The sequence below is a fragment of the Balaenoptera borealis genome, assembly GCF_965194805.1.
Source record: "Balaenoptera borealis genome assembly, chromosome: 20".
NCBI classification, from domain to species: Eukaryota; Metazoa; Chordata; class Mammalia; order Artiodactyla; family Balaenopteridae; genus Balaenoptera; species Balaenoptera borealis.
The window spans coordinates 48314825-48338791 of record NC_138879.1 but is presented as its reverse complement, the minus strand read 5'-3'; the positions used below and the strand labels follow the sequence as shown (position 1 = coordinate 48338791).

Genomic DNA, 23967 nt, shown 5'->3' with positions numbered 1-23967 from the left:
CCCCTAGTGGTCTCCGGCCACAGCAGTTGCGTTCTCCCGGCGACCCTGTCCCCTCCTCCCCTTCCGGGCAGCTTGAACCTGGTTCTCCCGGACAAGTGCCCTCCTATTTGCCGACTCCCTACCCCAGTTCTGCGGGCGGAGTCTTGTAAATGGGGACACCACAGGGTCCTCCTTCAGCTCCCCTCAATCTCTCCCCCCTCCTGATAAGCCCTGGATGCCTATGGGTGGGGCCGCATTCCCTGCCTCAGAGGACCCCATTGCTCGGACAGGACAGAACTCAGCACCCACCGAGCCAGTTCCAAGTTAAGTCTTGGTGCCGGTTTCCGGAGCGCTGGGTTGCCCTTACACCTTTAGAACCGACAGTGTGGAAGGTTCACCTGTGATAAACTGCTACCAGGGGAAGGCCCCCAGCCTGAAGGTGCTTTCCTGGGAGAGTGGGGAAGTCTAAGGACTCGACTGCCTAAACCTTCGGGATTCTGGCCAACGTTTGCCCTGCCTAGGCTGCCCCTCAGGCCTAGGAAGCCTCTCTCCTGATCAGTGGCATAAGCTCCTGGAAGCCCAAAGAGAAGGCAGGGTAGCCAGTGAGACAGTCTTGACATTTGGAAGAGCAGAGTACCTGCAGGACTGGCTTTCAGCAAGGTCTGCCCCATAGAGCAATCGTCCCCCAGGGCCGTTTGCCCATGCAGCCCTCTGGCACCATCTTCCTCTCTGCTCTCTATGTGAGCACAGCTGGCCCTTTAAGGCGCTCTGTGGCCTCGGGCTCCCCTGGAGGCCCTCCCTGCTTGGAAACTCCTAATTAAGGTGCATGGAGAAGTGAAAAACAAGCAGCCAGGGACGGGCCCTGCCTGGGAGACTGCCCAGAGAGGAGAGCTGGCTGGGCAGGCTGGGAATGAGCAGCCAAGGGGAGGACCAGAAGGGGTCAGTGCTCTGCCCCTCAGACCACCAACTGATGCTCTTAGGACAATCACAGCTTTGGACAGGAATGTGGCCAACATGGGTCCAAGGAACACCCCGTCAGCTTGATAAGACTCCAGCCTGCACTTTCCCATTCCCTCAGGTTCTCTGGACCCCCAGGGTGTAGGATCTCAATTCCAGGGACCCCCGTGAGTCCAGCCCCTCCCCATTCAGGACACTAAGGCCCAGCCTGTGGGCAGCTTTAGCTCTGGCTGCAGCTGTGAGTTCCAAGGGGGAAAAACTGGCTCCAGCAGAGTAATGGCTTCTCCCTAGCAGGCCCCGTATCCCTTAGGGCCTTTCCCTAGGCAGAGGTGGGCCCACTGGTGATAGAAGTCCCCCATCCTTTTATAACATTGCCCCACAGCCCCTGTCCTAAATGAGTTGCCCTGGCACCCATTAGGAAATGAGCATGTGCCCCAAGACCCTGCAGTGCAGGACATTGGGGGCTGCCATTCAACTTAGGCGGAGAACACCTCCATCTGTCCATGGGGGTCTCCCTGCCAGAGTTACTCAGCAGTCTGAGTAATTACTGCCTGACAAGAAGGCGGGCACAGTGCTACCCCCACATTAAACTAAAACACCCACCCACGGTCGCCCCCACTCCCTGGCTGGACTCCAAAACAGCACCCAGCCAGAGGACTGAAATAACTCTGCTTCTCACACTCACGCCCAGCCCCAGCCAACTTTGCCTAAGATACTGGAGATTGTGGGGCAGGGGGTCATGGGGAGGCGGCTTGAGGAGGTGGAAGGAGGATCAGCACACCCTGATTCAGGCCCATACTTTGGCACTGATCTGCTGTGAGATGCTGGTCAAGTTGTTCAACCTCGCTGACATTGGTTTACTGGTGGAGGGCCTCTGCAGCTCTCAGCGTCATCGAGTTCAGCGAGTGTCTGCCTGGCAGGGCTCAGACGGGTGGCTCAGTCCAGCTCTGCAGCTGGTGGAGGCTAAGAGAATACCTCACCTTCTTTTCCCACAACAAGATGGACCAATTTTTTTTTTAAGATTTTTTTTTGATGTGGACCATTTTTTTATATAGATTTTATTTATTTATTTATTTATGGCTGCATTGGGTCTTCGTTGCTGCACTCGTGGTGCACGGGCTTCTTATCGCGGTGGCTTCTCTTGTTGCAGAGCATGGGCTCTAGGCGCGCGGGCTTCAGTAGTTGTGGCTCAGGGGCTCTAGAGTGCAGGCTTAGTAACTGTGGCATACAGGCTTAGTTGCTCCGCGGCATGTGGGATCTTCCTGGACCAGGGCTCAAACCCATGTCCCCTGCATTGGCAGGAGGATTCTTAACCACTGCGCCACCAGGGAAGCCCTGATGCGGACCATTTTTAAAGTCTTTATTGAATTTGTTACAATATTGCCTCTGTTCCACATTTTGGCTTCCTGGCCAAGAGGCATGTGGGATCCCAGCTCCCCGACCAGGGATCGAGCCCGCACCCCCTGCATTGGAAGGCGAGCTCTTTCTTAACCACTGGACTGCCATGGTAGTTCCCGACCAATCTTCTTAATCTTCAGAACAAGGTTACTCCCTCACCTCCAAGCATTTGCACATTCTTTCCTGCCTGGAATGGCCTTTCCCCTTCTCAGCCTGATGAATTCAGCCCTCAAGACCAATGGTATCTCTTCTGTGAAGTCTTTCTGGATGGTCTTCCCCCCCACCCCCCGACAGAGCTAGCAGAGCCCCCTCCCACACTCTGTATCTCTTCATGTCACATTCTAAGATAGCTTGTGGGTCTTCCCCAACTGTGCCATAAACTTCTGGAAGTCCAAGCCTAGGTAGTTAGCACAGACCCAGAGCCTCAGTGTGGTTGAATGCATGTATGGGTGAATGAATGATAATGGCCTTCTTTTTGACCTTCTGATCATGACAACTTTTTCTCCAAGGAATCACACTACTCACCCTCTCACTTCAGTTAGATCTCTGCTTAGATGTCACCTGCTCGGAACGGCTTTCCCTGATCTGCCCGTATCAGCTCCAGAACAACACCTGGCTTTTTCTTCTTCCAAGCGCCATCTCATCTGGACTTTCCTCAATTGGTCCCTATTAACTGTAAACTCCACAAGGGCAGGGACCTTGCCTTTTTCATTGGCTGAATCCCCGGGGAATAGTAGTACTCTACAATGATAGACCCTCAATAAATGTACCTTTAAAGGGTGACTTAGCCCACTCCTTTCCCCCTGCAGGACCCCTCTTATCCCAGGCCAGTAGGGGGTGCCGGCCTCCACCCAGGACTCATCTGGCCTGAACCTTCTCTAAGCTCAGCCCAACTGGTCCCCTGTGGGACCTGCTTTTTAGGCAGTGCCTCCTCCATTTTCCACGAAGCCCCGGGCAGGATCTGTGTAGACTGAGGGAGAACAGAGCCCCCCACCCTCCCAGGCGGAGATAGCTTGCCTGAGCCCCACATCAGTCTTTCCCTCTCTAGAATATGCAACTTGGGCCTCCCCAATTCTTGCTGAGATGTGTAGACCAGCCAGGGGGCACACCACACCACCCCTCAAAAAGGATAGTGTCCTGGGTCTCGGGATGCGATGCGGCTGGGTCTGCCGGAGCTATCCTGGGCAAGGAGGAGCCGACGAGCCTCCCGAGGAGGAAGAGGAGCCGGCCAGGGAGTAGATGGGCAGGGGTGCGGACTTGTAATCGGGGACTCTGGGCGGCGGTCCTCGCATCCCAGCCGGCGGGCAGAGCGCACGCTTCCAGCTGCCTGTCTCGGTGACCTCCATCCGCGAAGGGCGAGCGGGGGGTGGGGCGGCGGGTGCGAGCCCCGGGAAGCCCACGGGGCCCGGGAGGGGCTCTCGAGTGGCCCGACGACTGGCCCGGGGACTGGGGCAGGTACTTGGACGGCCGCAGGCCGAGGATCGTCCCCGGGGTCGGGCGCAGCGAAAACACCTTGAGAGGCGGCGCCGCACGGCTGAGCGCCGCTGCTCTGGGAATAGGACGGCGCTCAGCACCGCGAGCTGAGAGCACTTTCATAAATTTTGTATGGGAGGCGCTCCGTGAGCGGGGGCGGGGAGCGGAGAGAGAGAGGGAGGGAGCTAGCGAGCGGGGGAGGGAAGAAGGGAGGAGAGGTGGGGGAAGCCGGGGGGAGGAAGGGAGGCGCCCCGCTCCGCCGATCGCACGGTCCTGCAAACGCGCGTCGGGCGCTTTCTCCGGAGCTTGGCGGTGCGTGCGAGCGCCCTTTTGCAGCAACCGCGGCGGCGGCTGCGGCCCGAGGGGGCGGAAAAGAGGGGGCCGCGGCCGGGCGGCCGGGGGGCGGCGTCCCCCCTCAAAACCGCCTGCAAAGTGCTCGGGGCTGCAGAAGCAGGCCGCCAGCTCCGCGGAGCAAGCAGCTCGCCCCGGGGTTGCCGGGCAGCGCCGCGGTTGCTGGTGGGCGCCGGTGCCCTCGGCGCGGGGCTCGGGCTCACCATGCCCCTGCGGGGCCGGGCCGCCGGGCACAAGCGGATTCCCGGCTTGCCCCCGCCTCGACGCGCTCGGATTAGCTGCAGCCAGCGCCCAAGGATTTGAATCCGGACCCTGGGAGGGAGCGCGCCTAGGCCGACCTCCGAGTGGCGGCCCCGCGGCCAACATGCTTCGCAAAGGTGAGTTGGAGCCGCAGGGGCAAGTTGGAGTTGGATACGCACGGGGCAGAGCCGCGAGCCTGGGAGCCGCCCGAGAGCTGCCAGGCGCCGGGGCTCCGGGCCCGGGAAGCAGCTCTGGGCAGTCTGGCGGGCTTTGCGGGGACGCACCCGCCGAGGAAGTGCTGCTGGAGGAGCTCAGCCCCCGACTGGGGCCAGTAGCGAGACACGGGATTTGCTCCCTGGATCAAGCGGCCAGGCCTAGGGATCTGGCTCGGCGAGGTCATTTCGAGACCACAGTGAGCTGCCCCTGATGGAAGGGGAGCCGGCCTCCTGGGACCTTAGCTTTGCCAGTATAAAGTTTTGACTTGCAGGCTCCATCCCCTGCGCGGGCACACGCCGCCAGCTTCTGCCGCTTTGGCGGGGCCGGGTCCAAGCTGCGCTCCGGTGCAGCTGGCGGTCAGTCACCGCGCGGCCCGGGCGCTCACTCACTGCGCGTCCTGGTTCCCAGGTGGGGCCCGGACCCGGGCACCTTCGCTGCAGCCCCGTTTTGGTGGTCCTCAGCGGCGGGCTCTGGACACCCAGCGGCCGAGGGTTGGTGGCTAGCCCCTGCTGATCGGTTCCTCAAACTTTCCTTCTGCCTGGAGCGGAGGGATGCGAAGGCGGAGGCCGTGCCGGGAGCGTGCGCGGCCGGAGCCAGGCTCAACTTAAGAGCTGGCCCCACGACCACCTCACGACGACCTTCGGGCTGTCGGGCTCATAGCTGAGCGCTGCAAAGTTGGCGCGGGCGCTGGGGAAGTCCCACCGCGCCCCCACGTGGCTGCCGCGCCGGGAGCTGTCCCCAGGGCCCAGGGAGGGCAGGTGACCACGCCGTGAGCCCACGGGCTCCGCCAACCGCTGCCCGGGCCTCTGCGTCTACCTCTCTCCCTTCCCAGGTCCGGGTGGGCTGCGGCACCCCGTCGGGACCCCCTCGTCCCTGGCCCGGGTCGAGTGGCTGACGAGACGCGGGTGCCTGCGGCTGGCTGCCCGGGCCCTGCGGAGCCTGCTGAGGCGGGAGCTCAGGTAGCGGAGGGCCTGATCCCTGCGCTCCGCGCTCCAGCCTTAATCCGCCCCTGTTTCCATGGCAACAGACCGAGGTGTCGTAAGCACAGGATTCTGACCTCACAGTAGGATCGGGAAAGAGAAAATGGGCAGGGGGAGGTAGCGGAGGAGGGGGAAGCAAAGCCCGGAGATGGGCGGGGAGGAGCAGATGTGGGGGTGATGGAAGAGACCCCATAAGCAGGTCGGACAGGTAGGTGAAGAAACCACGCCTGCGCTGGAAGCAGTAAAGCCGGTGTCTCGGCTGTCTCAGGCCGACCCAGGAGCCTCGGTTGCCCCACCGTGTCAATATCCACAAACTTGTGTGTGACTTGTGCCCTCCACGTGGGTCGGTGCAGTGCAGGGGGGAAACGCTGACTGCCTTTCACTGTGGGTGGGAAAAGTCTCTGCGGCTGGTTGGAGAAACCACTTCACGGATACACCCCAGTTCCTTTTCCCAGCAGAAAGGGACTAAAAGCCTTTTCAGCAACCGCCAGTGCTGGCCAGAGTGTGTCTGCACAGAGAGGATGCTTTTTTACACAGCTGAGCGCAGGCCCAGGTCTGGTCAGCCTGGGCCAGGCGCCTGCAAACTTGCCCCAGTGGGGAAGGCTTCCCAGGCAGTTTTAAAGGCCGCCATGTCTGGGCTGCAGGTCTGTGATGGAGATAATAGAGAGGAACTGACATCTCATCTCCCTTTTGGTCTTTTGTCTTTTGGCAGTTTACAGTTAAAAACGAGCCATGAAGCAGCCCACGCACTTTATTTATATGGTTTAAGTGCCCAGGGAGGCTTGAGCAGCCTCCAGGAGCCTTTTTCTCCCATCCTTGCTAGCCAGAGGCCCAGCTTGGGATGAGTGCAGTGCATGCTGGCGGCCGCTCCCCAGGGGGAGGCTCTTTACCTTGCCCAAGAGGTGGCCACTGGAGGCTTGGCAGTCACGTGTGTTTGCCACTTGGGCTATTTTTCCCTTCCTGCACAGCTTCATTGGCAGGAGAGGTTCTACCAACCAAAGAGGCTTCCACCTGGATTGGCCTGAGGGAAGCAGAGCAGAGAAGTCCTTTGCTGGGCTGGGCTGGGCTGGGCTCCAGTGGCCTGGAGCCTGCTGGTGGGACATAGTGTGGGCAAAGGACTTTTATCTGGGTCCTTTCCTGGGCAATTTTCTCCCTTGGCCCCTGACCCTGGTCCCCAGGACTGGTCTCTTTTGCGCGTACAGGCACACACACACACACGCACACAGGCCACTCAGAGTCTCTGTGTGGATTCTAGGTGTGTGCCCAGAGACAAAGATATGACTGGGGCTAGTGCCAAGAGAGGTGGCCCTTGAAGTTTCTGCTTCTCAAATTGTTCCCAAAGGCTCCCGGCAAAAATGTCATAGCATGGATTCAGATGGTTGTTGCAGTTTCCCTGCCTATCAGATGCAGAACCCTGCGTGGGGTCCTGGCTCTGAGGGAGTTTCATAGTTTAATTATGATTTGGAAAAGGGTTTGAAAGATGAAGAAAGAGTAGCCCTCCCTAGATCCTGGGAGAAGAGGGGACCATGAGCCCTACCCATCCTGCAAAGAAACCCCAGAGGAGGAAGAAGGTGAGAGTAGGGATTGGACCACAAGTGTCGTCCTTCTGATTGCTGGTTGTCCTATTGCAGTTAACGTGGTGCTGTCCCCAGGGAGGACATTTTAGGAACTGGGGGTGCTGCCTTGAATCTCTTAATGAACAGACTCTACTGGCTACAGCCCTACCTCTGTGAACCAGAATAGCCCTGCGTCCTCAGTGGATCTTGCTGCTGACAGCTCTGGTAGCTTTAGGCTTCAGCAGCTGCCCTCCTGGCTTTTCCATCTCCTGGCCTATCCCAGAAGAACCAGGGATATAAAAAGCAAATCTCTGGTCAGAGATGAGAGGCGGTCAGGGCAAGTGAGGCCCCGAGCCACCCAGCACCATCTAGGAAGGAAGGGCAGCTTGCTGGGGGTTTTGCTTTGCAAGAAGCGGCCTGCTTAAGGTCAGGATCTATGGTTTTCATTTTTAGAGCTATAAAAACAGAATGCAAATCAACAGCCTCTGGGCACATACAGAACCTTAAAGTTTTTGTCTTGTTAAGCAAGGAAATAGAGTGCCAAATAGGCTTTGTTAAGTGGCAGTCTAATTAATAATTTAAAATCTTGTAGCTGTCTTTCATTAGAATTTATCTGTATATCAACCACAAAAATCAGTCAAACACACTCATTTATAAGTTAATGCCATCCCTGAATAATTCAGCAAGAGCTAGATTAAGGCCTGCAACCCAGTAAGATGCATTTTGTTCTTTTGGTTTCCATAGCCTGATGGGCTGGCCTACTGGCTAGATTGGGTCTCCTTTGTGGGAAGAAGGGAAGGTAGAGGGACCATGAGGTTGTCAGATGCTTGGTTGATTTGAATCCAGAGGTTCCCTAGGGAATCAGAGAGTCTCCACGTGGCCAGGTGTAAGGAGGCTCCTCTTGGAGCTATTAGTGACATGGCCTCCTTAGCCCCAATGGAGAAGGGAAGTGGGGAGTGTTCCATGGACAGCCAAGACACTCTGCTTTCTGCTAGAGAAAGTGTAGAGGGGAAATACAAGAGCCCTGGCTAGAGGGTTGAGATATGAGGCTTTTTAGCCCAAATCCAGGTACAGAAGTGGGATTTCAGTCTTCCCAGCCCAATTCTGTCCCGTTCAAGTAATGCAGCCTAGTGAAACCAATGACACCAAGGCAGTTTCCTTAATTAGGAGCTTCCGGACTTCTTTCCTCAAAGCTCCTGGTCCTTATGCCAGCAAAGAGAAGCCAAGAGGAAGAATTTTAGGGGAGCACCAGGTCACCTCAATAGAGAGGAGAGGCAGAGTGAGTTGCTAAATAAAGTCCATGCATGCATTTTCTCACCAGGATCCAGAATAAAAGCAAGGAAAGCAGTGCAATGCTCCCCTTTTGTGAGCTCACACAATGTGGAAAATGTGTTTTGGTTCGGTCTCTGTCATGCCAACACAGAGCCAAGTCCTCACTGCAATTTCCAGGTCCATTTTCTACAGAGGAACAGTTCAGGACCCAAAGTCCCAGCGTGGGCATACTGGCTCCTTTACTGCAGGAGTGAACCTGAGTTTCTGGTCTCAGATTCAGGCTACCAACCCCGACCCCCCTGGAGGGTTAAACAGCTCTGTTTTAGGAGACCAGGTGGATAACCGGAGCAAACAGTGGACTTGACGCCAGGAGAGGTTCTCGGCCAAGTTTGAAAAGAGGAAGTCTCATTAGGAAAAGGAAAAGACAGTGGAAAAGGGCAGGTGTTTGCCCCCTGACCTGTGACAGAGTTGACAGAAGATGGAACCGAGGAGGGTGAATGGGACCTTGTGGGGGGTGAATCCAACTCCAAGCTTTGGAGTCAGGGCCTGAGAAAGGACAGAGCAGAAGTTCACTCTCTGGAGATGAGAAGGAGGGGGCAGGCATCATGAAGGATGTCAAGAACGGATCTGTTTGGTACCATCTGCAGTGAAGTGGTGGTTAAGGTTAAAGCAGAGAGGAGATGACAGGGAGGGAACAGATGGCCGAGGAAGCAAAATAACTGGCAAAACGGGAACAGAGCCTCCAGGGACAGCAGAAGGCAGGACCTCCGTGCAGAGTGCTGGAAGCAGCCCTTTCCTCAGGGTGCGCTGACCAGGCCACCCTGGGTAGAAGTGAGTCCGAGAGACGAGTGAGGCAGGCACCCCAGGGCGAGGGCTTCCTCAAGGCTTGGGAGAAGACCTAGGGAGACATCAACTCCAAGGCAAGGGGGCCCAGGAGCAGGGACCTTTGGATGTCATTGAACTGGGGAGAAGAGGCACGGCTGACTTGGTGTCCATCACTAGAGCAAGGGGAGGCCATGCGGGTCTCAGAGCGTACTTGGCCAAGCCTGCTGGGAGGAGGGATGGATGCGAGCTGGAAGTGGGCATCAGGGAATGTGTCCCTGTCCACATGCCGACAGTAGCTGCTTATAACTAGTGATGGGCCAAGCTGAGTGGACTCCATGCCTTACCTCATGCGATCTCCACAACCACCCATCAAGATCAGTCTGTGCTTGTCCCTGCTATCGAGATAAGGAAACCGAGGCACAGACAAATGAACTCCCTTGCCCTGGGTCACCCAGCTGGCACACTGAGTCAGGATGCAATCCCAGGTTTGTCTGCCACCACGCTCTTTTCCTTGCTCTCTTAACCTTTAAGCTCCACTGCCTCACATGCCCATCTGCCTTGATTTATATGACATTTGTTTTGCGAGGTGCCGGGCGCTGCTGAATCACTTGTGCCTCGTTACAGAGTTCCCTGGTAGTTCCCATACACTCCCCTTCTGGTGTTCCTCCAGGAACATCTCTGGCTGGGACTTGGGGCTCCTGATACCCTGAACCCCTCTCTCATGTGTCCTCTTCTACCCTGTCCACCTCCACACACACACTTTCTGTCTGGGGAGACACACCCCTCCCCTACTGTCTCCTGCTCTGGATTCTTCATTGCAGACAGGGATGAGACAGTGGGCCAGCACCAACCTGCCTGCTTTCATGCCCGTAAGAAAGGTGGAGCCATGGTTTATTTGGGGGCTGGGATCTCTCCACAGGTTGCTCTCCGTGGCTCCCCTTCCAGACTATCCTGGTGGACTGGCTAACAGAGAGCCACACCCCAAACTGGTCGGTGACTAGGGAGCAACAGCCCCTGGTGGTGGCAGTTAGCAGGCTGGATGAGGGAGGTCCCTCCACCTGCACCTGCCCCTCCTCCTCTGGAATGTTCCTTCACTCCTGGGGGCGCTCCCATGGCCCAGCCCTAGCTGGTCAGCTGGGTGGTAATTGCAGAACTCAGAGCTGTCCTCCACAAGGGATTTCTCCTGCCCCCTTCCGGCCGCGGTTGCATACCTGAGAGGCCCATTCTTCCTGCAGTTTGGAAAAGAAAAAAAAAGGCAGAGTGCAGCCGATCTCGCGGTGTAGAAGAGCAGATCCCCCCCTCGGAGCGAGGAGCGCCTCTCCTCCTCGGTGTGGGTGGCGCGGGGTGTCAGATCTAACGGATTCAGCGGGGTGCTTCCGAACCTGTGATTACTGTCTAATCAGTCAGTGAACTTGGGACCCGAAACTGCAAACAGCCCCTGCTATGTGATTCACAAGAGGTGCTGTGGAGGCCTCCGTGCCAGCATAGCAAGAGGGTTGGCACAATACTCTATGCGTGTGTGCAGAAACACACCTGGTGAGCGTGCAGCAGGCTCCGGGAGTGCACGCCAGAGGTCCACTGTGGCAAAGCTGAGCATCCCGGATGCTCAGCTGTGGGCTCTGGCGCTTAGGTCGGCACTCCCACCCTGGGGCCACTAGCGTGACGTTGGCACCACGGGTGGCCGGTGAGCCACTCAGTGGGGGCCCCGGGAGTGGGCAGGCCAGCACTCTGCATGCCACGTGTCGGGAACAAAGCTCGAGCGGGTCTATGGCTCACCCGCCCACGCAGGGGTGGGTGCGCACGACTCATCACATGTCTGCCAGGGGACAAACCACCGCAGCCCTCGGAGCCGAGGCCTCTTGGTAGCGTCCTGGGCTGATTCCAGAGGACAGTGGCACTGTGGTCGGGGTGGATCTGCAGGAAATGGAGCAAAAAATTCTTCCCCAAGTCAGGAGAAGAGCTAGGTTACCAGCTCTCAGCCCACAGAGGTGGCGTGAGAGTTGCTTCTGCCTCTAAAATTGTCCTAGCAGAGTTCGCCATGTCCCTCTCTGGGCACCTGAGCCAACACGTCGTGAAGGGGGCTTTTATAGAGAGATTCATGAGGCCCTAGGGGGAGAATTGGCATTCTTCTTACAATGATTTATTTATAGGGCGATTGGATGATGGGGAATGGAGGCTAAGGTGCCTCCATTAGTGAGAAGCACACAAGGCAGGAAGCCTTGCTCTGCATTTGACATTTCATGGGGCGACTCCTACCAGGGAGCTGCTTTTTCTTTTAGAAGGTTTTACCTTTAATGTTCTATTCATGGGCTTGTCTGAGCAGGCTGGGAGGAGGAAGGAGCAGGCAGTTCAGTGGGCTTCGGGGGAGGCGGGCCCGGGTAGGTCACTCAGTGGCCAGCGTGGGGCAGCCTGGGCAGGCTGGGCGTGGGGCGAGGACTGTGCCGGCGGCCTGCCAGCCAGCACGCCGGCCACCTCCTCAGCCTGTGCTGCAGGCAGCACGCCTCACGGTGTTTACCCTCCTGTCTGTCTCTGTCTTCACCGGCCGCCCGGCTCTGCCTGTAGCGGCAGCTCTGCGCGACCCTGGCTTTGGCCTGGCTAAGGCCCTTTTCTTCCTAGGGACCCTGGGGCTCTGGAAAGGACCCCAGAATTGGAGTCCCAGGGCTGGGTTTGGTTCCGTCTCTGTGGCTGACTCACTAGGACCCTGGACACTGGGCCTCAGTTTCCCCATCTGTAATATGACTGGATTGACGGTTTGACAAAGGTTTTTCGGCAGTAGAAGAGTTTCTTCAAATCATGTCCAGTGTTAGAGCCCAGAATACAGAGCAGATAGCGGCAGGTGGCCCTGGTCAGAGCTGGCTCGAGGGACCTCCTCCTCTGGCCTGACTGCTACCCTAGCAGCTCCTCTAGTTTGGGGGCTGGGAGTCCCCTGTGGTCCGCCGCCAGCAAGCAGTGCCGGCAGGAAGGCCACTGGCTGTGTCGCGTGCTGACGAAGAGGACACGGCACTGCCCACAGGCCTGGGTTTGAGCTCTCTCTCGTGCAGCGGGGCTTGGACCCCTGGTGACCACTTAGCTGGGAGAAGCTGTCCACACTTGGAGTCTGCTTGCCCTCACCTCCCTCTCACCCCTCAAGGAGGACACATCAGCCGTCACTCCACTGTCACCTCTCTGGCTTGACGCTGACACTACCAGACATTTTCCTTGTCTCACCTGACCTGGTGGCCTTTGACTCCATCGGCCATAGTTTCCCTTGGCTTCCCCGATGGCAGCTCCCCTGGTCTTTCTCCTACTTCTGTGGCTCCTCCTTCTCAGCCTTCACTGCCAGCTTCACTGCCTCCTGCCATCCTTCAGTGTGGCGCCTCCCAGGCATTGCCCTGGGCCTGCTCTTGCTCTGGGGGTGTCAGCTCAGCTCTGGGGCTGTCAGCTCGTCCACGGCTGTAGCGCCCACTTACTGACCTCCCTCAACATCCCATCTCCAGATGAGATGTTGCTTCTGACGTCCAGAGCCATCCAGCCAGCTGACCCCTCCCCCAGATGTCTCCACTGGCAGCCACACAGGCCCCTCAAACCCAGTGTGTGTGAAACCGTGCTCTTCCTTCTACTCTGAGCTCTGAGCAAACTCGCTCCTTCCCCATTTCTCCCATTTCAGCATTTGGCACTACGATCCCTGCAGGTACCGTCAGCCTGAGAATTGGACCCATGAATGTCCCCCCTCACCCCACCCCTCCCCATTAGTCTGAGAAATGCTGCCTGTTCTCCCTCAGCATCCTTTGCGCACCTCTTCTCCCTACCTCCACCCTAGGCTCGGCCACCATCCTCTCCCCAATCACACCAGCAGCCTCCCTGCCTCTACTCTTGCCTTCACCCAATCCAGCCTTTACATGGTGGCCAGATTCTACAATGCCATGGGCTCTTGTCCCTCCTTGTTTAAAAGACTTCAGTGATTCCTTTTCCTTCTGGGGATAGTCCAGACTTCCCAGCCTGGCTGTCAGGTCGTCCTCGCTTGCCCCACCTGCAGCCCCACCCTCCCCTCTCCCTACTCCCCACTTTGAACTCTGAGGTCCAGGTCTAATGAGCTTCTTTCAATCCCTCGACTGAATTGTGTTCTCTCTCTGTCTCTAAGGATTTGCAACCAGCAGCTCCTGCTGTTTGAACACTCTTCACTGCCCTCTTCCCCTTCACGCTCATCTTTCAGGACTCAGCTTACGCATCACTTCTCTGGGAAACCTTCCTGCACCCCCTGGATTGGGGAGCAGTCCTCGATGTCCCACCATATCCTGTACTTCCGGTCACAGTACTCTATTTTTTTTTTTTTAATTTATTTTTGGCTGCACTGGGTCTTCATTGCTGCACGTGGGCTTTCTCTAGTTGCAGCGAGCGGGGGCTACTCTTCATTGCGGTGCAGGGGCTTCTCATTGCGGTGGCTTCTCGTTGCGGAGCACGGGCTCTAGGGTGTGCGGGCTTCATTAGTTGTGGTACGCAGGCTCAGTAGTTGTGGCTCGTGGGCTCTAGAGTGCAGGCTCAGTAGTTGTGGCACACGGGCTTAGTTGCTCTGCGGCATGTGGGATCTTCCCGGACCAGGGCTCAAACCCGTGTCCCCTGCACTGGCAGGCAGATTCTTAACCACTGTGCCACCAGGGAGGTCCCACTCAGTCTATTTTATTGCAAGTACCTTTATGTTATCTGCCTTCCCCACTGGATGGCAAGTTCCTTGAGGAGACAGCTTACTCTTTACCCCGCTGCCCCTTCAGATCTGCTCTCCACCCTTCTCCAACCTGCTCTCTGTCCTGGGAGCTTGGTCTGTTGAACTTCAGCAACGAGCTCCCATGCCCTCTTGCTTCCAGCTGGGTTCAACCAATGGTCGGTCGCCATGGGCTCTCTGTGTCCCTCCACCATAGGTCACCCAAAGGTTCTCCCAGAAGCATAGCCTGAGACAAGGATTCAAATGCAAGTCTTTATTTGGGAGGGATCCTAGGAAACACTAGGAGACGAGTGGGGAAGTGAGACAGAGAAGGGAAGAAGCCAATAACAGGTGTGTTGTCATGGGCAACCAGAACTTAATCCCACTGGGGAACTTCAGATACAGTCTAGAACATGCACCTCAAAGTTCTCTCACTCCAAGGGGAGGGAGCTGGGGTATTTATACACAACCCTCATCCCTCACTGGTTAAGTGCTGTTCCCCTGGAGAAAGCAAAGACAGCTTCCCTGCTAGAGGAGGCCCTCAGGCAAAGGAATGCGGGTTCTGACAGTTGGAAGTCAGTCTGGTATATGCTGAAAGTGTCAAAGCCCTCACAGCAGCTCTTTCTCCAGGCTCAGTAAGAGCTCCCTCTCCTCACTCAGCTCTAGGGGGAGGGGGCCGTAAAAGGCATTATCTCTTAGGGTTTCCTTACCCACTCTTCTCATCTTTATTATGTACTCATCAAATTACTCAATCTGACAGTACTCTGTTTTTCTTACCAGGACCCGACTAATACAGCATCCTGCACAAAATAAAATGTAGCACAAGTGTGACGTTGGGTAAAGAGTACTGAATCAATAACTAATGTCATGTCTTTATGAGCTGACTGGCAATGTTGATTGAATGTTGATTACATGTTAGTTGGAACCCAAGGAACCTGGTACCAAAACCTAACTTTTAAATTGCTCTGCAACTGTAAGAAAAATTAAATCACGATAACCTAGGGCTTTAAAAAAAAAAGAAATTTCGTATCAGGAACCAGGAGGAAACAGATTTTTTTTTTTTAAGTGAGGAGTATGGAGAAAGGTGTCTCATGGTTTTCCCTGTACAATGCCTCATTAAGAGCAGAAAAGGCAGGTTCTATTAGCCCCAAGTTACAGATGAGAACACTAAGGCGCAGAGGGGCTACAGAGCTCATCTAGGGCCCAGGGCTGTTGCTGCCTCACCCCAGCCCTGTTCCATTCCTCTGTAGGCAGAGAAAGCTTACAGGCATAGAAAGACTGGGCAACTGGGCCACAGAGGACGTCCAGCAGGGCAGGAGCTATGTTGGGGAAAGAAACAGCACTCTCACTCAGAAAAGTTTAGGGCTGTACTTGGCAGATTTTTATGGAACAAAATTTGCACTATTGATTCCGTGGCAAATGAAAACCTCTCGTGGACATTCTGGGCTTCAGAGATCTGAAATGTTTAAATGAGGCTGGACGGAACATGAGGAGATAAAATTGCCAGGCAAAGCTGAGCTCAGGTGGTGCCTGGGGTGAGAAAACTCTGCCTCTTTTGCCTTCTCTCCCATCTGTGGAAATGACTTTTACTTTGAACTACTTCCTCTCCTTGCAAGGAGGATGTTGCCCAAGCCTGCGGTTGATACAGCATCTCTGAGCAGGGGAGAGAGGCCGGGACAGTTCACAGGGCCACGCTCAGGAGAACGCACCAACCAAAGGGGGAAATTTACCATCAAATCATGGGGCGGCAATTGGCCCTGAGGCTGCCTCAAGGCAGCAGTGCTTATCACCTTCCTGTGATTGGCCCACTGCCCCTGGTGGGCTGGTATTTCTGCCTTCAGTGAACAAATGTGATGGCAGGGATTCAAGGTAGCTCATTGGAAATGGGGGATTATTGCAAAGAGATGCATGACCTGGACTCCAGAAGCCTCCAGGAAAGGGGCTAGCTCTAGAAAGTAGCAACCTCTCTGTGGTCTCTCTCATGGCCTCTCCTTCCACCTAAGACAGCTACTCCTGCCCCTGCCCCACTGTCTGCACCCATGACTTTTCACCTCACACAAGGGCCAATGTGGCCACCCAGGGCTGCTTACTCTTCAAGACGGCCTTTCACCCCATCCTCACACCACTTAATTGCCCCACATTCTTGGTATTCTCGGCTTTATTTATTTAGGCAGGGGCTTTCCGGGATCTTAGTTCCCCAAACAGGGATCGAACCTGCACCCCCTGCAGTGGAAGCACAGAGTCCTAACCACTGGACCACCAGGGAAGTCCCATTGGTGTTCTCAGCTTTATTTCCCAGAAGGAAGACCCCAACTGAGCCAGCCATGTTTTTCCATGCCAGACCATATTATAGATCATGGTCACCTATGGATTATCTATCCATGGATGCGATGGCCGCCTTTTATCCTCTCAGCTAAGAGAGGTATGGGAGGGCTCTCTCCATCTGACAAACATTGAACAACCATTGAGTGCCTGCCTTCTGCTGGCTTGGCACTGAGGATGAAGCAATGAACAAAATCCAAGTCCTCTGTTCTCATAGAGCTTACATTCTAAGTGGGGAGAATAGACAATAAACGACCAACTATGGATGTATTCTGTCAAGTGGGGGTAGGTGCTTAGAAGAAAATTAACAGAGTGTTCATTAAGGAACAGGGAGCTGTTATTTTAGAGAGAGTGGCTGGGAAGTCTTTCTGATAAGGTGACACTTGAACAGAGGCCTAAGGGAAGTGAGGGAGGGCTCTCTGCAGCTACCAAAGCTGCTTCTGCTTAAGAAGAGTTGTCCAGATGGGGGAAACAGCAAATGCAAAGGCCCTGAGGCAGGAGTGTGCTTGATACAATACCTGGCTGCCTTGGGGGCTGGAGCTGTGGGCAGGGCACACATTCTGAGGTAGAGCCCATGGAATAGTTTCAAGTTCCTTTGGAGAGGACCAGAGCTTGAGGGTCAGCCCCAAGTCCATCAGCCACTTGGCCAAGGGGGAGGGGCCAAAACACAGACCAAAGAAACAGCTATGGTGGTTGGGGAAGAGGAGTGGTGGGTCTTGGGATCGCCCTTCCCACTGAGGTCAGACACCTCTCCTCCTTGGCTCTTAATGTGGTCCAGGCTGCAGCCCTAGTACAAGAGATCAGTACCATAAGCACTTGCCTTTTACTCCTAAGCACAAAACATAGAACTTAGTTTTGTGTAAGGTCTTGCTTTTTTTCACCTGCTGCCTCATTTATACAGCAGCCTTCTCTCCCTAGAGTAACATTTTTGAACTTCGCAAATAATGCATACACATGGCAGAAAACATTGGAAAACCACAGGTTGGCAAAAAGAAGAAAATCACTATAATCCCACAACTCAAAGAGTGGGAACCCTCATCCCTCCCAGGGCATATGGTACATCCTTCCAACCTTCTTTCCTACATTCATGCAAATGTGTCCTTGTTGAATTAACAGTAGATCTCAAATGCCTTTCTAGGGTGGTCATTCGAAACCTGTTTTAATGACCGCAGAATGTCCCTCGTCTGACTGCCCATCCTCTGGGTTGTGCGTGGAGACTGTTTCCCTCTTTTTTATGCCACAGCCCACACCTGTGCACGTGCCTCGGCCCATGTGCTGTGTGGGCTTCTGGGCAGGGGAAGGAGAGAAGGGTGAAAGGTCAAGGCCTTCATAAGGAAGCCAGTGTGGGAGGTCAGTGATGCCCCTTAGGTAGGTGGGCTTGACACTACCCCAAGCAGCAGACAGCCAGATGCAAAGCCTTCTGGTTATTTGAGAAGGAAGAGGGTGTGTGTGTGGGGGGGTGGGCAGAGACATGGTCTAGGTCTCCAGTGAAGGGGCCTGTGAGCACACCAGAGGGGGAAGATGTACAGAGGCATTAGCTTTCCTTGGAATCGGAGTGGCTTGTGGCACCAAAAACTCCTGAGGATGGAGCATGAGGAAGACCATGTCCCTGGCTTCTGATCTGGACCAGGGGATTTGTGTGAATTTGACAGATTTGCAGGCTCTTTGGTGCTAGAAGAGACCTTATAACTCAGCTGAGAAAACCAATGCCCAGAGAGCCGTGGTAGGTTGCCCAACAACACACAGCATCGGGTTGGTGTGTTCCATACAATGTCCAAAGCATACTGGCTGATAAGATTGGTAACATGCCCCTTATCTGTCCAGGACCCCCATCGCCAGCCTTTCCCTGTACCTCTACTCCGGTGGAGCCCTCATTGGTGGCCTCTGCGGCTGTGCTAGTGGCTGTGCTTGCTCAGTGGAGGCTTTCTCCCACAAGAGGAGAGGGTCTGGTGGGCAGAGCTCATTCCAGGGGTCAGTGGCCGAGCCCTTCACCTCCAAGTGGGGATCTGGCCAGACCCAGATTCAAGTCCTGGGAATGACCTTATTTCTCTGAACTTGACTTACTCCATCTGTAAAATGGGGCTACTAAGAGCACCTGTCTTGTAGGGTTGTGAAGCTTAAGTGAGATGATGCCGATGAAGTTCTTGGCACTGTACTGTGACCCAGAATAGGAGTTCAACCAATGCGGCCTCAGTATTAGTAGCATGAGTGGTCACTTCCTGTGCTGTCCTTCCTGTGGGCCAGACCTGACTGCCCTTTGAAGATTTGCCTCTCTGTGTCCAGGGCTGAGTCTGTGTGAGTGGACAAAATGACATAGGCCAGCCCTGGCCAGGGGAAGGAGTCTCGGGACCAACAGGGATGGGTCATCTTTTTTGGGGAGGACTGGCTCTGTCCTGAACTCCCTGCCCCCTCTGCCTACAGTCAAGGAGAAGTTCCGTAAGGCAGTGCGGGGCTGGGGGGCGGGGGAGTTGGAAAGCATTCCCAAATGATTTTCACTGGTTCAGGAAAGTAAGAAGAGGTTGAAAGCCTCCCCAGAAAACTGGGACATCATCCACCCACCACCGGCCCACAGCCCTGTCTTCTCCTCAGCTGCCTCTTCCTTCCCTCCAAAACAGGGTCTCCCTGATCAGAAAGGAAAACCTGGCCCCAGACCAGTAACTCTGTCTCTTGGGCTGTGAAACGGACACTGCTTCTTGCCTGGTTCTCCTCAAATGTATTCCTGGTCTGCTCGGGTTTGCCTGCTGCCTCTGTATATAGAGATGGGTAGCTGAGAGCAAAGGCTGTGGAGCCAGATGGGCGGGAATCAGGGCCCTGCTCTGCCACTTACCAGCTGCCTGATCTTGGGCAGATGCTTTTAATTCTTTGGGCCTCAGCTTCTTCATCTGAAAAGTGGGGCTAATGCCATCTGCCTCTTGGGGTTCTGAGAATTCATGACAAGGTGGGTGTAAAGCACCTTCCTGGCAGGTAGCAAGGCCTCAGTGAAATGCTGCTGCTATTCTGTCTTCATCATCCTGATCTGTTATCCAACAGCCCTGTACCGAGGCCTACTGTGTGCCAGGCTCTGTGAGGTCTTCAAGTACCAAAATGAGTGCCATAGTCTGCTTCTCAGTGGCTTTGCCTCTTGGTCTTTTTCCTCATTGGAGATCCCTCTCTTTGTTTTTGTTTAGGGCCCCACCTTGCCCTGTTGTAGGATCCACAAGAAAAGAGGCTGGGGGTGTATACCTGCCTGCTGGGGAATCAGGCCTCAATGGGCCTTGGGACCCTGCAGGATGCCTTGGCATCTTTGCACCAAGCTGGTGATCTGCCCACTTTTCAACAGGCTGATACAGTCCTGGGGAGAGAAGGGTGTGTCTGGGGAGCTGGCAGTGCCCCTGGGCAAAGCCCTCAGAAGCCTGGGGCAAGAGCTGTCACCTCCCTCACAGAAGAAGCTGGAATCGATTTCTCTCTCTCTCCACTCCCTTGAAAAGAGCAGCAACATGGGAAGGGGCGGAGGGCGGGTACATTATTGGTTATTGGTGGGTTTGCCCTGCGAGAGCAGGGAGCAGGGGAGAAACAGCTGGGGCTACATGACTGCCAGGGCCCAGCCCGAGCAGCCCCATGTGGGGACACAGATCCTTCCTTCCCACACCCTCTCCTCCACTGAGAAGGGGTCCGGCTCCTCCCTGTACCTGGGGTACAGAGGCTCCCTGGTGGCAGGCTCTGTTCGCCTCTCGGCTGTCCAGCCTGCTGGGAACTGGCCAGGGCATTTTTTACTAACAAGCTAGCCACACTACAAACATCACAATCTCAACAGAATTAACAAAAAGAAAAAAAGGGAGACAGAGAGAGAACAGGGAAAGAAAATAGTCCTTGCACAAATGCCGCTGCAGTGTCTGCCAGGACCTAAGATCTGGTACTATCTATTTTTTAATAATTGAGGGTAATAAATATGTATTTCTTTCTCCTCACCACCCCCCATCCTCTGCGGCTTGTCAGCTCCCTGCGTCTCTCCTCTGATCAGACCAAGTCTTCCCCAGGCAAAAAAAAAAAAAAAAAAAATCCTTTAAGCGAAAAGGATTAAAGCCTTGAAAGTAGGTCTGCCTGAGCTCTCCCCTATCCCCTCCCTCCCCCTCTCCCAGGGTTGGTAGAGAAAGGCCCCTCAAGGGAGCTAGGGACAGGAGGGGTGGGTGGGAGGTGGGCTGATCCCACAAGTCCCTGGTGGGGGCCTCAGGAGCAGAGGGCCATGCCGGCTCACTCCCTGCAGCACATTGAATTCCAGGCCCAGCCAGCCCAGCCAGCCCAGCCCTGCCCTCCACTGGTCCCTGAGGAGGGGCTAACCTGAGAACCAGGGTGCCCCAGTCCCCCACAGTATAAGACGTAAGAAAGAGGGCTTCGGTTTCAGTTCCAGCTTGGCTTTGCAAGCTGGCTTTGTGCTTTAGGGACCTGTGTGAACTTAGAGCGAGCCCCTGAACCTCAGTTTCTCCATCTGTAAAATGGGAATATAAATAGTACCTACCTCACAGAGGATGAAATAAACTGAAGATAGCCCAGTGCCTAGCACATGGTAAATACAAAATGAAGGTATTATTTTAATCCAATTCTTCTCAGACACAGAGAGCAGTCTGTAATCTCCCCCATCCCATGGCCTTCCACAGTTCTCAAGGGCCTGCCAGGCACGCTGGTTTTTCATGCATCATTCCCAACACCCCATGAAGAGGGGGTTGAAACCGAGGCTGGGTGGTGTGGTCAGGAGCCTGTCCTAAGGCTGGTGGATCAGTAGGTGATAGAACTGGAACTCAAAGTAGGACTTGCATCCTCTCCCCCACTTCTGATCTTGCCACCCTTTCCTCCACCCCATGAGGCTTCCTGACAGGGCATCCAATATCCCCAACTCTGGGCGCAGGAACCAAACCAGGAATCAACACAGGGAAGGTCTAACCCGGCCGGGAAGGGAGGGCCCAGGCAGGGCCAGCTGTGGCCGCTGCTTAGCAAACCCGCCTTCCTCCCCCTGCAGCTGCCAGCCTTTGCAGTTCTGCTGAGGCAGCAACCATGCCTGGCCCAAGTGGGCCTCCCTCCCTCCAAGCTGGGCACATGCACACAGGGCTGGCTGCAGGTGGCAGGCTGTGGGCCCTTGCACCTACCCAGGCCCAGAGCCCCTGGCCGGCCCCAGTGCTCAGTGCTTGGCCACAGGGCCTCTAGGGTCCCCCTGCCCATCCCTGGGGACACCCCTGCCCTGGCTGCTGTGGGCCCGAGGCAGCAGAGGAGACGCAAGGCCTTGAGGCCGGAGGGCAGGAAAAGCAGGGAGGGAGGTGGCTATTTATAGCCAGCTTTGCTTTTGTTCCTTTTCCAGCAATGCTCCTCTTGAAATAGGAGCAGGGCTGGAGGCTGCAGCTCATCCCCAGCCGCCTGTAGTCAGTGCGCATGCGTGTGTGCCTGTGTGCCTCTGTGTGTGTGTGTGTGTGTGTGTAGGGGGGACACACATGTATAGGGATGGGGTGGCGGTGGACACTTCAGTACAAGTGTGTGCAGGGATGGGATGAGGGGATGGTCAGCTCTGTGGGCATGTACACCAACATGTATGGAGGTGGAGATGGGTGTTCTTTGTGAGTGACTATGTGTGTACTCGCATATACACATGCATGTGTAGGGATGGGGCAGCTCTTTGTGTGTGTGTGTGTTTATATTAGTGGGCACACACATGACCCACTAATATAAGGGGTGGGGCAGCCACTCCTTAGTTGCTGTGTGCATGTATGTGGGCATGTGTACACATATATATGTAAAGGTGGGGTTGGAGTGGGTTGGGCACGTGTGTGTGTACCTGCCCGTGTAGAATGTGATGTGAGCAGCCTTTTAGGGTGGGTCTATGTCCATGAAGCAGGCTTGTTGGAGAGTAGTCACCCTGTGTGTGTGTTGTGTGTGTGTGTGTGTCATAGTGCACATTCGAGTAGAGGGGTGGAAAGGGATGGCAGCTCTTACTGTGTGCACAGCCGACTATGCACTCCATGAGGGCAGGGACCCTGTCTACCCAGCACTCTGTGTCCCCAGCACGCCTCTTCCGAGCAGGGAACAGTAAATGGAGGACTAGGAGTTGTGTGTGTGCCCGTGTAAAGGGACTCCAGGGTCCTAGCTGGCTGCAGAGAAGCGTGGCAAACCCGCCCATCCGGCAGGCATTTGAGAGCACTCCCGGAGTCCCCCTCAGTGCCCAGACTACTCGCGGTTCTCTCCCCTTCTCCGAAGCCCCTCAGGCCGGTGGGCAGAGCGCGCCAGGGCGTTGGCGGGGCACCGCCTTAGGAAGAAAAGTAGAAACGTGCGACCAGATGCCGGGCGAGCCTGGTGAGGAAACGCCCGGGCTCTGGGGGCGCTCCTGGGTGTCCAGTCTGGCCCCCGCGTCTCCTTCTCTGCCTCCGATTTCACATCTGTGCAATGGGAGAGTGGAGCCGGCTGAGGGCCGCTGCTGGGATCAGAGGCGGGAGGCCTAGAGGAGATGCGGTGTAGCACAGCCCAGGCGCTCCGGCAGCGGCCGATCGGGCTCGGGCTCGGGGGTCTGCTGGCAGGACGCATGCGGGCGAGGGAGCGGGTTTCCGAGCGCGGGGCCCCTCCCGGCCCTCTGGCCTAGGCGCCCGCGGGGTGGGAAGCGTTTCCCGGGCGGCCCACAACTCCCGCGCCGCAGCAGCGCGGTAACCCAGATCTGGCAGCGCGGCCCAGCGGCTCCGTAGCAGAATCCCCGCCCCGGGAGGGGTCGGGCCGGGGGTACTCGGGTCCCGGCCAGCCCGGGAGGCTCGGTGGGGGCCGCGGGGCCCGAACCCAGCCCCAACCTCTGGGCCCCTCCTCGCCGGCAGCTCCGGACGGATGCGACAGCCCTCCTGCCCCTCCCCCAAAGGCCAAACAAAACATAGTAAATATTTAATCCGGGCCAGGGAGCCGAGAGGCCTCCCCGCCCCCTCCGCAGCCGTCTGGCTCCTCTTCCAGCCCCGGCCGTTCTCCTCGGTAATGAGGCAGGAGCAGCAGGGATCGATCGCGGCCCGGGCGGGGTGTGGCTGGGGGCCTGAGCGCTCGGGTGGCATCGCTGTTCGCCCCCCAATCCCCTCCGCGGTCCCAGACCCGGGAGGCCCGAGCCGACCGGGCGCCTGAGCTTGTCCAAGAAGGCCAGCGAGGAGGGTGCCGTCGCGCCCTTGCCCAGCCCCCGTCTCAAGCCTGTGTGAGCTTGGGTCCCGGGGGAGGAGGCGGGGAGGACGGGGTTCGGAGAGGAAGGAAACAGCCCGGGGGAAGGGGGCGGGGAGAGCGGGGAGACAGTCCAATCCCTGCGGGTACCTGAGCTCCTGCCCACAGGCTCCACGGAGGCCCCGTGGCCCGAAGCCTGCAGGGACCTTGGGTGAGGCCTGGGTGGGGCAGGGACAGCCAGGGTGGCCAGTTAGGAGAGGCTGGTGAGATATTTCTATGGTGCTGTACTCCTGGGCATTGCCTGGGAGGATACCTAGAGGAGTGATGACATCCTTGCTGCTCCTTCATTCATGCAGCAGTTCATTACTGAGCACCTACTATATGCCAGTCATAGGCTGCCAGTAAGGGGACACCCAGGTTGGGAGTCTGCAGAGAAATTATGTTCCAAAGGAGGAAACAGTTAATGAGTAAATGCATAAGGTGACTTCAGATAGCGGTTGAGTTTAGTGTAGAGAATAAACTGTAATGTGATACTGTGCTTGGCTGGGAGAGGACCAACTTTAGCTGGGGTGGAGAG

The 23967-nt window shown here is 56.2% G+C and overlaps 1 protein-coding gene across 2 annotated transcripts in view; it reads left to right on the top strand.

Moving 5' to 3' along the window:
• The first annotated feature begins 30 nt into the window (after window positions 1-30).
• Window positions 31-23967, top strand: part of RTN4RL1 (reticulon 4 receptor like 1) — a 73045-nt gene continuing 49108 nt past the window's right edge. For both annotated transcript variants that reach the window (XR_014238160.1, XM_082370723.1), the window contains exon 1: window positions 31-4535. Coding sequence is in view for 1 of the 2 variants with exons in the window: in XM_082370723.1 (XP_082226849.1) it covers window positions 4523-4535 (13 nt within the window). In the remaining variant the exon portion in view is untranslated. The remainder of the gene's footprint in view (window positions 4536-23967) is intronic.